Here is a 19308-nt window from a genome sequence, read left to right on the forward strand (position 1 = left end):
ACAACATAATTAGGCATGTCATTAAATGGAGGAGCATTCTGTACTTGTTAGGGTATGTTCACACGCAAAATCAAAAACGGCTGAAAATACAGAGCTGTTTTCAAGGGAAAACAGCCTCTGATTTTGAGATGTTTTTGTAGCCGACACATTTTTTTGAGGCATTTTTTGGTGCCATTTTTGGAGTTGTTTTTTCCAATGACACAATGAAAAACAGCTCCAAAAATGGCCCAAGAAGTGACATGCTCCTTTTTAAAGGGCGTCTTTTCAAGCGCCGTTTTTTTAAAACAGCGGCATAAAAAAACACCCCATCTGAACTAAACGCCGTTTTTCTCATTGAGTTCAATGAGCAGATGTTTGAAGGTATTTAGCTAGCGTTTTTCAAGGCGTATTTCGAGGCGTTTACGACCAGACATACACCTGATAACACTGCGTGTGAACATACCCTAATCTTTACAAGTAGGTATGAAATAACCTTTCTGTTTGTGCTAGACATAGAATGTGTATGCTATCCAATACATGACTGTAGTCTGATGTGGAATATATTTTACATAGGAATAAAAGTAAAATAAACTTTCTGTACATTTGTTAGATTTGAAATTAACAGGATTTTCTTATGGACTGATTTAATATAGAATTAGACATGGAATTAACAGCTTATTATGGGTATTTGATGTTCTAAATCTACTTTACAGATAAATGAAGAGCTTTTTGTTCTTGTCATGTAGTTTGTTGCTGACATCTCACATTATACATACGGTATATGCAAACAACTAAGTAAACAAAACAAATGGACAAATAATGACATAAAAGGAGAGAGGTGGCTGCACTGTTCATTTAAAAAGGCCTATGATAAATGAGAGCTGGGATCTGATTGGTTGCTATGGGCAACTGCTACACTTCCCATTGCGATAAGTCCACATCTCGTTTTGTGCAAACGTTTGTAGTATACGACGACGTATGCGTTTTTAATGTTACAAAAACGTATGCATTTGTAACATGCTTGTCTTTTGTGGTGTATGTCGTATCCGTTCTTATAAAAACGTATACTTTTTTTGTTCTTTAGCTAAATCAAACTTTGTAAAGTCAAGATTTCCCATATAAGGTTACAAAAACGTATACGTTTTACGTATGCAATAGTAGGGTTTAATATTGCATACGTCGCCATTGACTTCAATACAAATAAAAACGTATACGTTTTGGAAAAAAACTGGAAAGCGTAGTAGACTACGCTTTTCAGGACATGGAAAAAAAAAACGGATATAATGTAAGCATACAAAACGTATGCACAAAATACACCATTAGGGCATCCGTCCTGACCATAGAAATCAATGTGTACGCTGTGGTACACGTTTTGACACGGTTTTCTTATGTCAAAACGTGCACGTCAGAGATACAGTAAAAACGAGATGTGAATAAATCTTCTCCAATATCTCATGTTCATTCATTTTTTAGTGCAACTATTATCTCCACACTTTTCCTTTTTCACTAGTAATGAAAGAATAAGACCACATTCACATGGCAGTATTTTGGTCAGTATTTTGCATTGGTATTTGGAAGCCAAACCAGGAGTGGAGTCTACACAGAGAAAAATATAATGGAAACATTTGTACCTTTTCCCATTTTGGAACCAGTCCTGGTTTTGACCAAAATATGTCAATTAGAATAGCCAAAATATGGCAATGTCAAAGGGGTAATTTATAGGAACTCTGCTATTTAGAGACCTTTGCCGACCTATAACTCATTGCATGTTTTAAACATTACATACTGGCTGTGGCATTATTTTGACACTATATTAACATAATACTAGTGTAGTCAGTGGCGTAACTACCGTTGTAGCAGCTGCTACAGGGCCCACAGCATGAGGTGGCCCGTGCAGCCCGCCGACACGCCCCACCCATATACCTGGTGGCACCGCTTGCAGCCGTTATGGCTGCTACAGCGGTAGCGATGCTACTATGGGGGCCCGCGCGGCCGAGCCTCTAACATTTAAGGGCCGGTGGTGTCGCTAGCAACGGAGAGGGCCACGGTGCTAGCGACAGCCACCCACTCTTGCAGTAATTGTACTTGCGTCTACAGCACCCAGGTACAAATACATGCATTAGCGCTGAATGGCCAGGCACGCTCCGTGCCCGACCATTCAGCGGCTTACAATGACGCCGATTGGCGGGGAAATGTGACTTCCCCGCGCCAATCAGCACCTTTCAACAACGCTAGTGGCACGATGACATCATCCAGCCGCTTCCATGGCTGAAAGGCGATGATTGACGGGGAAAGTCATTCTGCCCTGCCAATCAGCACCTTTCAACGACACGTCGCTTGCTTCATTCAGCTCCAGCAGACCTGCTCAGAAGAGAGCAGATCTGCATTGCCACCGGACGGCGCAGGAACGGGATCAGGGTGAGTATGTAAAGTTTTTGTTTTTTTTACTAAAACTGTGAGTGGCATTATCTACAGTGGGGGTCTCTATCTACAGAGGGGGTCTATATGTGGGGATGTGGAGCACTGTCATGCCCATGGCCGCGGGCCGTCAGGCTCACTCACCTCCTGACGTCCGCAGCCATGGAACTGTGAGTGCTGGTCTCCATCTCCTCCTCAGGAGACGCCAGCGCTCACTTCCGCTTCTCCCGGCAGAGTCCCGTAGGGTGCGCGTGCACGCTCGTGCCCGCTCTTAAATGGCCAGCACGCGCACCTGAAGTTAAGTACAAAATTGACCCATGAGCACTCTGGACTATAAGAGGGGCCCAGCCCCTTCCTGCCATGCCTGATCCTTGTTTTCGTTACCCTAGTCTGTCTATGCAAATGGTGTTCTAAGTGTTTTCCAGTTCTCAGTGTTTCCTGTTCCTGCTACCTGAAACCTGTATCCCGTGCTATCCTGGTCAAGTGTTATGCTGAGCTGAAGTCGTGCTGTGCTGAGTACCATGCCTGTCCCGCTACACCATGCCTGGAGCCTGCCTGTTGCCTAGTTCCAGCCAAACCTGTCTTGCTACTGTCTGAGCTACCACAGGTACACTATACGAACTATAGACTGTGACCTGTGTGACCTGTGTCCTGTTGGCCAGCTGCCATACCATCAAGGCGGTACGGCCCAGTGGGTCCACGTACCCAACATGACAAGCACTATATACAGGGGGAGCTATATGTAGGGCACTATCTATAGGGGGAGCTATTTGTAGGGCACTATCTATAGGGGTGGGCTATATGTGGTTTACCTGTGGAGCACCATCTACAGAGGGGCTATATGTAGGGCACTGTCTACAGGGGTGGGCTATATGTGGGACACTATATACATGGGTAGCTATATGTGAGGCACTATCTACAGAGGTGGGCTATATGTGGAGCACTATCTATAGGGGGAGCTATTTGTAGGGCACTATCTACAGGCGTGGGCTATATGTGGGACACTATATATGGGGTGGATTACCTGTGGGGTACTATCTACAGGGGTGGGCTATATGTGAGGCACTAACTACATAGGTGGGTTATATGTGGAGCACTATCTATAGGGGAAGCTATATGTAGGGCAGCACGGTGGCTCAGTGGTTAGCACTATTGCCTTGCAGCTCTGGAGTCCATATGTGGGCACTATCTACAGAGGGCTGTATGTGGGGCACTATCTACAGAGACTCTATGGGGGTCACTATTGTCACGGTTTGTGGGTATGTGGACCCACTAGGCCGCACCGCCGTAGCGGGGAGTCAGCTGGCGAAACAACAGAGCACCCCAGTAATACAAAGTCCCGCACTAGGGTACCTGGATAGTCCAGACAGTGGCCGCAGCTCTGGCACAGATGGAGGTGGGTGCAGCAGGTTACGCCAGATGTGGCGGATGCAGCAGGTGCCACAGGTTGCGCCAGACATGGCGAATCACACTGGATGTGGAAGATGACACTGGACGTGACAGATGACACAGGACGCGGCGGATGACACAGGACGTGGCGGATGACACAGGACGTGGCAAACGACAGCAGGTGCAGTAGACATGACTCCAACACTAGTAGGCACAGAAACTAGAACACAGCACGGGATACAGGAACAGGTAACAGGGCACGGGTAACAACTGGAACGGGAAACACTAAGGGACCATTTGCAAGACAGACGTGGGAAACACTAACAATGCTCAGGCAAGGATCAGAAGGGCAGGTACCTTCTTATAGTCCAGGAAATCATGTGAGTTATGATGATGATTGTTTTCATGTGCGCGCGCTGGCCCTTTAAGATCGGGCACGAGCTCGCGCACGCACCCTACGGGACACAGCGGACCTGAACGGAATTGAGCGCTGGCGTCTCCTAGGAAGGAGATGGGGGCCAGCGCTCACTGATCCATGGCTGCGGGCGTCGGGAGGTGAGTAAACCCGATGGCCCGTGGCCATGGACGCTACAACTATCTACAGGGGGCTATGGGGCACTATCTACATGGGGCACGGTGTGTGAGTGTGGGACACAGTATATGGTACTATTATAATCAGGGACACAGTGTATGGTGCTGTTGTAGTTAGAGGTGCAGTGTATGGCGCTATTATATTTAGAGGTGTTGAAAATGTTATCTTCGTTTATAGTTGCAGGAATGTTTTAAAAGTGAGAAGCTGAGAAATGGGTCGTGGCCGGGAGAAATCCATTATAGAGGTCTGTACCGGAGGGAGAAGCAAAGAGGAAAAGAACTAGAATCTGAGATGTCACCGGTGAGTCACTTAATGTAAATATTTATCCTGCCTCTAATCAGTACTATAATCACTGTATGATCTGCAGTGAGATGATGTGTGGTATGATTTTTTTTTGTGAAACAGCACATCCCAGCATATTCTTACCATTGTTCAGGCCATGCTGGGTGCTGTAGGTTTTTTTCGACGTACAGACCTATACGGCAGGGGTTGCACTAAATTGAGCGTATTTGTTCTGGTGTTGTATATATGTACTGAGCTTGGTTCTGGAGCTGTATATATGTACTGATCTTGGTTCTGATGCTGTATATAAGTACGGAGCTTTGTTCTGGAGCTGTATATATATATTCAGCTTAATTCTGGTACTGTATATATGTACTGAGCTTTGTCCTGGGGCTATATTAAAGTATTGAGCTTTGTTCTGGTGCTGTATTTATGTAATGAGCTTTATTCTGGTGCTGTATTTATGTACTGATCTTTGTACTAGTCCTGTATATATGTACTGAGCTTGGTTCTGGGGATGTATATATGTACTGAGCTTTGTTATAGTCCTGTATATATGTACTGAGCTTGGTTCTGGTGCTGTATATATGTACTGAGCTTGGTTCTGGTGCTGTATTTATGTGCTGAGCTTGGTTCTGGTACTGTATTTATGTGCTGAGCTTGGTTGTGGTACTGTATATATGTCAGAGCTTTGTTCTGGCACTGTATTTATGTAATGAGCTTAGTTCTGGTGCTGTATATATGTACTGATCTTTGTTCTAGTCCTGTATATATGTACTGAGCTTGGTTCTGGTGCTGTATTTATGTACTGATCTTTGTTCTAGTCCTGTATATATGTACTGAGCTTGGTTCTGGGGATGTATATATGGACTGAGCTTGGTTCTGGTGCTGTATTTATTAGCTGAGCTTGGTTGTGGTACTGTATATATATATATATGTCGGAGCTTTGTTCTTGCGCTGTATTTATGTAATGAGCTTAGTTCTGGTGCTGTATATATGTACTGAGCTTTGTTCTGATACTGTATATATGTATGAGCTTGGTTCTGGAGCTGTAATTATATAGGATATATTTATAATAACAATATTGCAGGGCAGATGGAATTGTTTTCAATTCATTATATATTTAATGGGAACCTGTCTGGTACTTTTAACCCCTTGAACCGCCACCATGCGGTAATACATGACCTGACAATATTTCCAAATGTATGCAGCAAAATCTATAAAATCAACTTTTAAACTGGTGCACACTATATGCTAATTACTCATTAAAGGGTCATTTAGGCGGTGCCTCTATCCTGAAGAGTCACATAGTCCTGCCTCAAACCCACCTTTCCATGTTTGATTAACATCCCTGTGGCTGATACAACTTTCTCACATGCGCCATTGCGTTGTACTCCTTGGGGGGCTGTGTGGCACTATATACAAGGGGGGGGCTGTGTGGCACTATACTGTGTATAGTGGTAATGTTTAGGCTTTGTATGGTACTAATATTTTTGGCCACTCTATAGGGTATGTTCCCACGAAGTACTTTCAGCAGTTTTTCGGGCCGTAAATATCCCAAAAATCGTCTGAAAAATCGGAAGCAGACCACCTCCATACATCTGCCCATTGATTTCAATGGGAAAAACTGCATTTTGTTCCGACAAAACGGTCACGTAACAAAATGGCCACAAAAAAGTGCATGTCACTTCTTCAGCCGTTTTTGGAGCCATTTTTCATAGACTCTATAGAAAAACTGCTCTAAAAACGGCACGAAAAACGCGACTTTGATTGAAAAACGTCTAAAAATCAGGAGCTGTTTTCCCTTGAAAACAGCTCCGTATTTTGAGAAGTTTTTTTTTATTTTGTGTGTGCACATACCCTAGTGTCTCGGTAAAGCATTGGTCATTCCATATCAGTTTTGTATATTGTGATTCGGTTTTTTTATTCCATCTTTAATATCTCATATGACAATCTATATTCCAAGGCTTTAATGTGCGGCCTTCTCTATACATTGACAACCTCTACATAGTGTTGCCCTTTCATTCTGTCTGTACAATATGAGGCGGCATCTTAGCAGTTACTGTGTGAAGATACAAACTGTAGGGGTGAGATTTTTGGGAATCTCCTTTCAATACATCCAGTTGGCATTGCTATTACCAGGCTGGAGCTGTCATTGCTCCTCTCAGTATGCCTGCCGCAGGTACCTCCTCCCTCCCTCCCCCTCTGCCTTTTGTTTTACTATCACAGGGAGACCGAGAGAACAATTTCCTGTTGACACCGGAATATTTAGAAAGTGCAGGGAAGGAGGGAAGGCAGGGAAGACAGCATCTGTGTGGAAGTTCCCCCTGCACCGCCGCCGAGGAGTGCCCCTGTGGGAGAGCTGGCATAGGGGCAGGCTCTCAGGCTGCTGCATGTATGTATGTTCACACAGGGCAAAGTTTGTGTGCAGAGGCTGGCCTGCGTGTGTCATCGTGGGATCGATCAGGTGCACGGGCATCCAGGGCTGACACTGGCATCTTTGTGTCTTTTGAATGGATGGACACGGTACCGGGCATGCTGCTGAGCATTGTGTAGGAATCGGCCACACACACTGATAGCAGCTCGGCCTCATCTGGGCTTCTCTACAGCTCTGAGGAGAAGGAATGTGATTTTCTGAGTCTCCAATGTGTTTACCCTGTGCTGTCTGCTGATGGCTGAAGCCTGGCTGGAGGAAGAGGAGGAGGAGCTGAGGGATAGTGCTGGCAACAGGAGACACAGGAGGTCCAACCTGAACCAGGCTGCAGGTAACCATGGGCAGTGCCCTACATGATGTATGCCAGCTTATGTATGTATTGTATACAGCGGCAGACATGCCAGTGCAGCCTAGTCCTCAGGGACCTGCGCTGATTATCCTCCTGGCAGGCACTAGGAGTATTATATTCTTAATGGGAATAGTGATGAATGGGCTGGAACATATGGTGACATAAGCTTATGTCATGCTGCAGCCATTTGCCAGTGTCATAGCTATAGATTGAATATTCACATTGAGAATATCATCAGGCAGAGGAACTAAGTGACCAGTCTCCTCAGAAAACTGGCCTGGAGGAGGCTGAGGCCTTCTAAGACAACAGCCTTATGTCTTATGGACTGCAGCAAATGGATAGGAAAAGTTTACAGAATACAGTATACACCGAATGGCTCCAAATATTATTATGCTCTTCCACAGCTTTTGTACTACATCATCTCTTTTGTACTGGGTTAAATAAATGTGTGCAATTCCCCTTAAAAGAAGTTATACCCTAAATATGAAGTTCTCCTATATGTAGTGGTCCCATACGTGGGGTATCTGCGGTACATCCACTCCAATATACTCTGAGAGAAATTGATGAAAACTAGTGTTAAAGGGGTATTACCGTTTCAGCAAATAAATGTTATTCTTTGTATAATGAAAAGTTATCCAATTTCTCAATATACTTTATGTATTAATTCTTCATGATTTTCAAGATCTCTGTTTGTTGTCATGCAATTGGAACCTTTCATTTTTTTTATTCCTGTGGATAAAACGGTCTTCATCATGTGATGGACACACAGGTGCTCAGTTGGTTACAGTACAATACAGTTATCAGAGCTGTATCTTGTAATAAGGGCTCTTGTGCCACTCAGGCCGTTTTTCCTGGCATCCGAGTGGCACTCAATAGTTTTGACGGACCCATTCACTTCAGTGGGTGAATCGTGGCAGTGAAAATGGACACGACTCTCCGATCCGTGGAAAGATAGAACATGTCCTATCTGTCCATGGATAAGATGGTGCTCGGGCAGCACAGACGGTCGTGTACAAGAGCACTAAGTCCTATACCTGGGTGTTCGTCACATGACCCCCATTTTTATCCACTGTGGTATTTGCTGAAACCAGAGTACCCCTTTTAAAGAGCAGTTGTCACATCACATATGTAAAGTGAAACCATCCGCCAGATTTTTTGATGACATGCAAATGATTCCTTTATAATGTTCATAAGAGTTTGACATATGAGGCCATTCATTCCTATGTTGTCACACACAATAATAGAGTCAGTCGAAATTGGGCAAAGCAAGTAAATGATTGCGTGTAAGGCCACACTGAGGAAAGAATCAGAATATGTCAGGTTTGCGGTGGCTGCTTGCCATGACAACCCAATTCATGAAGCTCTGGATAAACTTCTCTTGTTGCTTCCAGAGACAATTTGGGACTCTGTAGTCGGTGTTGCAATTAAGGAATGGTAACTTTTTTTTTTTTTTTTTTGTGTTATTCAGTACTTCTCAATCAGTGGCCCCCATTCTGTAAACCTGTGTGGTCACCACTTCCAGACTGAGCTGTTGTTGCTCATTTACATGTCACAGAAAGGGCACCTACACTGGTGCAGCGTCGCGCTATTGCCCACCAGACAAAATGATTGCAACATATCTGCCACGAGTGAATATACCCTTAAAGGGGTTCTACCAGAATCGACAACTATCACCTATCCACAGGATAGGTGATAATTGTCCGATCGCTGGGACCCCTACCGTTTGGGAGAATGGGGTACCTAACTCCCCGTTTCTTTTCACTTCTCCGCCCACATTGAGGATGAGCTTAAATATAGCGGTGGTCGATCATGCGGCCGCTACTCCATTCAATCTTTGTGGGACTGACCGAAGCAGCCGAGTGCTGTACTCAGCTGTTTACAACATTCCCATTGAATTTGATTGGAGTGGCAGCGCGCATGCTCAACCGCTGCTCCATTCAATATTGTCCTGATGGCTGAACCGCGTTTCTACAAATCTCATCCACTTGATGCAGAAGACACGTGCGGAAATTGATCTGATTCTCAATCTGCAGCATGTCAAATTCTCCTGCAAAAATGCTGCGGAATTTCCACACAGAAAATCCAGACAGAAATTCTGCAGTGTTTTGTTATGTGTGAATCTACCTAAAAGAGGTGTTCCAGGATAGGTGTTAACTGTCTGATCGCTGGGGGCCCCACTGCTGGAACCCCCACCAATTGTGAGAACGGGGGTCACGAACCCTTGTTAGTGCTCCACCGCAGTGAGGAGGACATTGATTCAAGCTGCATTCGAGCATGCTTACTCCTGCTCCTTTTAAAGTCTATGGGAATGATGGAAACAGCCGAGTACAATGCTTGGCTGTTTCTATCAGTCCCATAGACCTTGAATATAGGGGTGGGGGCATCCTCTACCGTTGCTCCATTCAAGCACCTCCTCACAGGAGGTTCAGTGGGGGTCCCAGACAATTTACGCATGTGTTTTCTGCAGCATGCTGATGAGATATGTTCACATCTTATCCTCCTTGCTGCTACTGTAATATGCTGCAGAATTTCTGCATGGAAAACCAGAATGGAAATTCTGCATGTGGACATTCTTTATTTTAGAACGTATGTTTAAAAAAAGGCCTACAGTTTAAAAGTGTTTTTTAATAGAATTTTTTTTTTGACATACATTTTAGTTTTTTTTAAAAATTTGTCATTTTCTACGCTTTTCTAGGCATCTTCGAAGTTATATTGTGAAGTGTATAGAGTAAAACCCAACAAAATGCCACTGTTTCCAAAAACGAACTTAGTTCACACTGGGGTCATGTTATAGTTTTTTACAAGCTACATGACGGATATGATGGATTTGTCACGATCAGTTATTATCATACTCCTTTTGACTCTGATCCTTCAGGTTTTCTATCCGATTTTATTTTTTATTTTTTTTTTAACCTGACAAAATGCATGCTACACTATTGTGACCATCAAAAAGCAATGTAAACTTTGTGGAATAGAACTAAGGCTTTGTTTACATCTGCGCTAATGGTGACGGATCTGGTGCCAATGGTTTCCGTTTGTCTCAGTTGTTCAGGGGTTCCATCGTTTGACGGAATCAATAGCGTAGTCGACTACGCTATTGATTACTATAGACTTTCAACATACAGTATTACCTAAATCTGCAGCTCCATTCAGCTGTCTCTCTGTTTTCTAATTCACTAAATCAGTATAAATAAATATTTCGATTTTTACACCACAAATAATGCAAGAATAGGCTTTGTTGAGGTTTGTTATCACTTAGCATGTCTTGCTATTCCTTCCATCAAAACTACGGCAGTCACCGCTCGGATCTGTTGTACGACGTATCCGGCAGGTATAAATCGAAGCTATGACGTCCGTATTAACAGAGCTTTAGGCCTTAGTCACACGAACGTATAATACGTCTGTGCTACGCACGTGATATTCATGCGCGTCGCCCGGACCTATGTTACTGAATGGGGCCGTTCAGACTGTCAGTGAATTTCACATCGCGTATGTGCGCTGCGTGAAACGCACGACATTTCCTATATTTGCCCGTGTTTCGCGCTGCACGCACCCATTGAAGTGAATGGGTGCATGCAAATCACGCTCGGCACACGGAAACACGTAAAAACAATGAATGTAAACATAAAACCAGAGTGTCATCATGATGCTGGCTGCGCGGAAATCACGCAGCCACACACCATATGCTGATGCCACACGGACCTTTTGCGCGAGCAAAACGGACACGCTCGTGTGAATCCGGCCTTAGTTTGTTCCATGGTTCAGCAGAGCACCTATTACACGGGCCAATGATCGGACAAACGAGCGCTCATATGAACGCTCATCCCGATCGTTGCCCTGCTCGTTTATCGGCTGATCTGCTCTTTTATGCAAAATTAAAAATCATCGTTGTCGGCAGCACTCACATCTCCCTGTATAATCAGGGAGATGCGCTGCCGACGTGATAAAGATGTATAGGGACGAGCGATTGTAGCATTGATTGACAGTCTTTTCTGCGTTAGTGTGCATATAGAAACAGCTGCCAATCACTGAGGGAGACCGCCCACTAGACTCTTTAGCCCACAGTGTTCAGGAATATAAATCAATAAATTACAGGTTATCCTTAACCTTTTCCCACAAAACTATAAATCAATCTGTTCAGCTTCTCCAGTTCTTTAACATGCTGCCTATAGATATAGATGTCAGGTGGTATTTTTATTCCTTCCACCAAAGGTTTTTTATAGCATAAATACTCTATTTAGAATTAGTAAAGAATCACTGGAATAATGATAGAGCTTTATAAAATATAACTTTTACTTCATATTGTTTAAAATAATGTGCAAAACATACACACAGAACAAATTTCAAGGCTAAAAATGTGCTCTCTTTTGTGAGAGAAAAACTGACATTCTGTACGTTTTGTGCAGAGTAAATGCAACTGACATTCTGTACGTTTTGTGCAGAATAAATGCAAAGCTCCAAAAATTACTGCATAAAGGAGGAGGTTTTTTCAAAGGTATATTTTGGGGTAATCCACCCCCCTACCCATTCTATAGTGTGTCCAAGTCCATCTTGATCCTGTAGCTGGGGACTGGGAAACCTCCTTTTTTCCTTTTATATGTGTCCAGGCAGATAATGCTGTTCTCCCGACGCGTTTCCTTGTGGCCAAGATTCTTCAGGGGAGTTTAGGCCAATTAGCCTCTATGGTCAGAGGCTTTGGAGCAAGAAAAAAGATAAATCCTATGCAGTGGCAAAGAAAGTTAAGTGCATCTGTTCCCACGATGCTGGGATAAACGCCTGTCACGGCGAGTCAGGGAGATGCGCTGCCGACGTGATAAAGATGTATAGGGACGAGCGATAAAGATGTATAGGGACGAGCGATTGTAGCATTGATTGACAGTCTTTTCTGCGTTAGTGTGCATATAGAAACAGCTGCCAATCACTGAGGGAGACCGCCCACTAGACTCTTTAGCCCACAGTGTGCAGGAATATAAATCAATAAATTACAGGTTATCCTTAACCTTTTCCCACAAAACTATAAATCAATCTGTTCAGCTTCTCCAGTTCTTTAACATGCTGCCTATAGATATGGCAGCATTTTTGACGTGACAGGTTCCCTTTAAAGGGTACCTCACGTAAAACTGCCTCAACCTAGTCTTTGGTATTTTTTTCTTTTGAACTGTACTTTTCGCTTGTACGTGATTTATAAACTTACTTCCTGCTAGGAAATGAAAAAAAAAAAGAAACTCCTGATACTAAATGTGGTTTTCTTTTGATCCTAGTAGCAAGTATATTGCGGGCTACAATCTTCTGTCCACGGCCGTAAAATCTTTTGTACCTTTGCAGAGTACCAAGGCAAGGCATCGTGTTCAATCTAGTAGTGATAGTTATTTAAAATCAAGATATTACCGCTCTGTAGGTAACGATAAAAACTATAGAATATATTTGGGAACAAGATTTCACATTCCTGTTATTAGAAGCACCAGTTGCCACACTGGCATGAGAGGAATAGGTTGGCCCACATTTACTAAGACAGGCATATATTATACTAGTCTTAGTAAAGGACATAGTTGCCGTGAATTTCCCCCACATTTTTTAAAAGCTGCTCCCCTCTAATAAGTTTGACGCGTTTTGCCATTCAACTCTGAAGCTAGTGATTGGCTCCAGTGGTCACGTAGGTATACGGGGACATCAGCGCTTCAGCTAAGGAAACAAAGATTCGTCGGGGACCACCGGAGCTGCGGCACTGAAGCAGTGGGGGATTTATTAGGTGAGTATTGGTTATTTTAACAGTATTCCTGCTCCTTGCCTGTTTTTTTATTTTTTTTAAAAAACCCCTTTACACATCAAGAATCCTGGTATTTATTAGGTAGGAATCATACATGCAGTTCTTGATGCAGCTTTTTTTTTTAGCTAATCTCAGAAGTCGATACAAAAAAAGAGCAGAAATATGTCTCATCTTTTATACTTTTACCTTCTTTTTGAAACCACTCCTGGTTTTGACACAAAAAACTGCATCCAGAGGGAAGCCTGCATTTTAAATCCTATTTCCTTTCCACTTGAAAAATATTTTATATAGCATTACGGGTGAAAAATGAACGGTGCCAATGATTATGCAGATGTTAGCATTGCTGGTTTCTTCTTTTTTTTTTTTTTTTTTAATCTTTTGCAGATTTTTATGTTTTTTAAAAAAATATGCTATACAGAAGTTCCCTAACCAGCTACATGGTTTATTTACACAACGGTGAACTCTTGAGTTTTATCTTGAGCTGTCTACAAGGTCGCCTGGTATTTTTTAACTTGGCTATGTGCTAATAATTTACCAAGGATCAATTTGGCTCTGTTCACATCATGTCTAACCCTTCCAGTAGATGTACATGTTTGGAGTATTGCCCAACATATATCTCGCACATATGCCACTGAATAGGCATTCAGCGACATATTTCACCCTTTTTTTGGGGATGCCTCTGTTCAGAAAAGCATAGTAGCGAGAAAAAAAGTTATACCAGCCCGACAACCGACACTCTTTTGGCCTCTGTTGGGTGAATGCAGCCCTCTGGATACATTTGATGTATACACCAAGAGCATACCTCCTAACTTTTACATTATCGCCAAGAGTGACAACTGATGTGGTGTACGTAGCGTGCCTTTTTTTTCCTTTTTAAGCCACGCCTCTGACCTTGCCCATACACACCCGGTTCAGCCCACACAATATCCTGCTCCCATAGTGCCACCCCACAGTATAGTGCACCATAGAATCCCCAACACACAATAGTATGGTCCGCGGTTTTACGGTCGTGTGCATGGGGCCTAAAGAAGGCTTTTTTTTCTCTAGACGGAGGGAGTTCCCTCGTGTCTTTTGAGGGGGTTTATATGGAACAGGTTTTCATTATATTTCTTGTATGGGCCATTTAAATATTTCTATAAATTAATTATGTCCCCCCTTAGTCGTCCCTTTTCAAAGCTAAATAGGTTTAATTATTTTAATCTTTCCTCTTAACTTAGATTCTCCATGCCCCTTATTCGTTTAGTTGCTTTTCTTAGTATTTTTTCCAACTCCAGTGCATCTTTTCTATGAACTGGAGCCCAGAACTGAACTGCATATTCTAGATGAGGCCTCACTATTGCTTTGTAAAGTGGTAATATTACATCCCTGTCCCGCGAGTCCATGCCTCTTTTAATACACGACAATATCTTGCTGGCCTTTGAAGCAGCTGATTGACACTGCATGCTGTTATTTAGTTTATGATCTACAAGTACACCCAGATCCTTCTCAACAAGTGACTCCCCCAGTGTAGCTCCCTCTAAGGCCTTATTCACACGAAAGTGTTATACGTCCGTTCTACGCGCGTGATATTCACGCGCGTCGCACGGACCTATGTAAGTGAATGGGGCCGTTCCGACTGTCAGTGAATTTCACGCAGCGTGTGTCCGCTGTGTAAAACTCACATGTCCTATACTTGCCCGTGTTTCACGCAGCACGCACCCATTGAAGTCAATGGGTGCGTGCAAATCACGCTCGGCACACGGAAGCACTTCCGGGTGCCGCGCGTGATTCGCGCAACAGTAGTAAAAAGAATGAATGAAAACAGAAAAGCACCTCGTGCTTTTCTGTTTGTAAACATAAAAAGTGTCGCAGCCACGCATCATATGCTGATGCCACATAGGGATGCATGATGCATCGAAACTTCGATACTGTTTCGATACTCTGCATCCCCAAACGGTTCGATACCGTTATTTCATGTATTTCGATACTGAGCTGTGCAGCCGCACAGCCCAGTCTTGTAACACAGGAATGTATGAGAGCGCGGCTGTGTAATACAGTCATTGCCCCGCTCCGGAGTCCTGACAAGCGCGCAGCGCGGGGTCAGGATGATGCGATGTGGCCGGCGCTGCACTAATGAGCGGCGGCACTGAAAACAGAACATGGCGGGCGCACTGCAAAACACCCCCATGTTCTGTCTTCAGTGCCTGAACCGCCACTCATTAGTGCAGCGCCGGCCGCATCACCTCATGCTGACCGCGCACGCACTTCCTGTCAGGAGCGGGGCAATGGCTGTATTACACAGCCGCAGCCCCGCTGGCGGAGATCAGAGAAAACTCTCATCTCTGCTGCTATTCCCCTGAATGCTGCGATCACAGCGGACTACAGCATTCAGGGGAAAATGAGAAGGGGCGATGCCCCTTGGATCGCGTCACAGGGAATTCCTGTGACGCGATTGAGGGACATACCATATATGGGCAGACAGCCCAGGGTCCATTGAAGGAGCCCAGGGCTGTCCTACCATATTTCCTGTTAGGGCATACTGAGGTATGTCCTAACAATTGCCTGTGTACTATCCGTACACAGGCTAATGTACTGTAATATAGATATATGCCTGTGTTCTATCAGTATGTAGATATATGCCAGTACATTAATGTTTAAAAAAATAAAGTAAAAACATAAAGTAATGTTAAATTTAAAAAAAAATACACATACGCCTTTTTTACAGTAAACATTAAAATAAGTCTCAATACATAAAATATTCACATATTTGGTATTGGCGCGGCCGTAATAACCTGCACAACAATTTTTTTGCATCATTTATGATGTGTACGCTGTAAAAAAATAAAAATAAAAACGGCTTTCTATCACTTATTGTGGGGCACAAGGTGTGATGATTAATTTAACCTCCATGTGCCTCACTTTAATAGTGATTAACCCCATCATGTACCTTACATATTAACCCATTATGACTGAGAAACATGATGGGGTTAATTACTATTAATGTGAGGCACATGGAGGTTAAATTCATCATCACACCACGCGCCTCACATCAGAAAATGGAAGAACTTTTTTTTTTTTTATTACTGTTGGCAAAGTATCGAATTGGTATCAAAATCGCAATACTAAACGAAGTATCGGTATCGAAGTCCAAATTCTGGTATCGTTACATCCCTAATGCCACACGGACCTTTTGTGCGTGCAAAACGGACACGTCCGTGTGAATAAGGCCTTAGACATATGATGCATGCAGATTGTTCGTACCCAGCTGCATAACTATTTATCTACGTTAAACCTCATTTGCCAAGTGGATGCCCAAAAACTTAATGTGTCCAAATCTGCCTGCAATTCACGAACATCTTCCATAGACAGAACTATATTACATAGCTTGGTGTCATCTGAAAAAATAGAAATAGTGCTATTAATCCCATCCTCTATATCATTAATAAATAAGTTGAATAATAGTGGTCCCAGCACTGAACCCTGGGGTACACCACTTATAACCGGGGACCATTCAGAGTAGGAATCATTGACCACAACTCTCTGGATACGGTCCTTGAGACAATTCTCAATCCAATTACAAACTATACTTTCTAAACCTATAGTACTTAGGGTATGTTCACGCGGCTTATTTTCAGCAGTTTTTCGGGCCGTAATCAACCCGAAAAACGGCTGAAAATACGGAGGCCGAACGCCTCCAAACAACTGCCCATTGATTTCAATGGGAAAAACTGCATTTCGTTGCCACAGGGCATTTTTTTACGCGGCCATTTGTGAAGTGCATGTCAATTCTTGAGCCATTTTTGGAGCCGTTTTTCATTGTCTCAATAGAAAAACGGCTCCAAAAACGGCTGTAAAAAATGCTTGATGCATAAAAAACGGCTGAAAATCAGAGGCTGTTTTCCCTTGAAAACCGCTCCGTATTTTGCGGCCGTTTGCCGTGTGAACATGCCCTTAAAGGGAACCGGTCACCAACATTTCACCTAGTGAACTCTACTCACTCCTTGCTAGCCACTGCTGTCAAGTTCATTGCCATTGTCCCCTCTCCTAAACTCCTCCTCTGACCATAAATAACGGTCTGCAAACATTTCATGCCTTTTGTGGTAATAATCCGGCAGTCTCGTTCTTTCCTCCTACTTATCCCCGCCCACCACCAAAAACTGGCCCACCCTAAATGTCGAAATCTCATCTGAGATGGCGCACATGTGCCAGTCATGTATGGTCCGACACCATTCACTGATTTGTCCGGGCCTTATATCTAGTTACTGCACATGCGCCGCTATGGTGTCCCGTTGTGTGCATGTACCAGAGCAGGACATCGATGCACAAGCGGGGGATTTCGTGTGTGTTTTGGGGAGGTAAGTAGCTGTCAATCAAAAGTAAGGAGGCGGGGTTAACGCAGAAAGGCTTGAGGAATGAAGATATGACTCTTTTATGCTCATTAGCTTACAGTGCGGGAACACTACAAAACGGAATGCTAAAGGTACAAAGCCGACTTAGACGATAAATATAGGTTATATAGAAATGATTTTTCACCCACTTCCACCAAGTATTGCTGGCTTAATAGTTAAAATGCTGATGACAGGATCCTTTTAATTTACCCATTAGACGTCTATGAGGGACAGTGTCGAATGCCTTTGCAAAGTCCAAAAACACTCTATCCACAGCGGCCCCTCTGTCTAGGCTTCTGCTCACCTCTTCATAAAAACAAATCAGGTTGGTTTAACAACTTCTGTCCTTAGTAAAACCGTGCTCGAGGTTACTTATAAGGCTGGGTTCACACACCCTATTTACAGACGTAATTCGGGCGTTTTAGCCCCGAATTACGTCCGAAAATACAGCTCCAAAGCGTCGGCACACATCTGCCCATTCATTGGAATGGGTTTTATGATGTACTGTGCCGACGGGCATTTTTCTTACGCGCCGCTGTCAAAAGACGGCGCGTAAAAAAGACGCCCGCGTCAAAGAAGTGCCTGTCACTTCTTGAGACGTAATTGGAGCCGTTTTCCCTTGACTCCATGGAAAAACAGCTCCAATTACGTCCGTAATGGACGCAGCGAAAAGCGCCTGCACATGCCATTATGTCTGAAATTCCGGAGCTTTTTTCTCCTGAAAACAGTTCCGTAATTTCAGCCGTAACGGAGGCTTCCGTGTGAACATACCCTAATACTAATTTTTTTGTCACATACTCCTGTATATAGTCCCTCAATAGCCCTTCAAACGTTTTTCCCACAGTGGATTTTAAGCTTACTTGTCTCTATTATTACCCGGGGAACACCTAGAGCCCTTTTTGAAAATAGGCACCACGTTTGCCCTGCGCCGGTCCCTTGGCACTATACCAGTCACTAGAGAATCTCGGAATCTTGTGAAGGGGACAGAAATAAATTAACTAAGTTCTTTAAGAACTCTAGGGTGTAACCCATCCGGTCCAGAGCCTTGTGCACATTTATTTTATTTAACTTAGCTTGGACCATATCTACATTTAGCCAAAAAATTCCGGGCGGAAAATACGCAGCAATTCAATCATGCGTGGACAAGCCTTTACACGTACTAATTTTTCTGCTAATCTTTTTGCTGAAAAATATGCAACAAATCCTCTATGTGTGTGTATACCCTTAGGGTATCGTCACAAGTAGTGGACGAGGTGTGGTTAAAAACGGCATCTTAAAAACGCAACCACGTCGAAAAATGCGCCAAATCTTGATACAAATCCACTAAAAACCTGCAGGTAAAATCAGCAGTTTGATAGATCCCCACGTAATCTGCATTGTGTGCATGTGGCCCTCAGTCTTTCCTTGATGATTGTTCTTCTTTTTGAATCGGCTCCTGTGTTTGGCTCAAAAAACTGCCACAAAAACTGCAAGGGTATTTGCACACGATAACTGGCTTTTACGTTTGAAATTACAGACTGTTTTCAGGAGAAAACAGCTCCGTCGTTTCAGACGTAAATGCTCCTCCTTGCATTTTGCGAGGCGTCATTGACGCCCGTAATCTTGAGCTGTTCTTCATTGAATTCAATGAAAAACGGCTCAAATTACGTTTCAAAGAAGTGTCCTGCACTTCTTTGTCGAGGCTGTCATTTTACGCGTCGTCGTTTGACAGCTGTCAAACGACGACGCGTA

General features: G+C 43.6%; 1 protein-coding gene across 3 annotated transcripts in view; it reads left to right on the top strand.

Annotated features, from left to right (window-relative positions):
• Window positions 1-6851: 6851 nt before the first annotated feature.
• The window catches only part of SH3D19 (SH3 domain containing 19), a 135573-nt gene continuing 123116 nt past the window's right edge, over window positions 6852-19308 (top strand). For 2 of the 3 annotated variants that reach the window (XM_075860356.1, XM_075860357.1), the window contains exon 1: window positions 6853-7425. In XM_075860356.1, coding sequence (XP_075716471.1) covers window positions 7332-7425 — 94 coding nt within the window. In that variant the 5' untranslated portion in view covers window positions 6853-7331. Of the gene's footprint in view, window positions 7426-19308 lie in introns of all 3 variants that reach the window. The other variant, XM_075860358.1, reaches the window with a different exon arrangement.

The sequence above is a fragment of the Rhinoderma darwinii genome, chromosome 1 (assembly GCF_050947455.1).
Source record: "Rhinoderma darwinii isolate aRhiDar2 chromosome 1, aRhiDar2.hap1, whole genome shotgun sequence".
NCBI classification, from domain to species: Eukaryota; Metazoa; Chordata; class Amphibia; order Anura; family Rhinodermatidae; genus Rhinoderma; species Rhinoderma darwinii.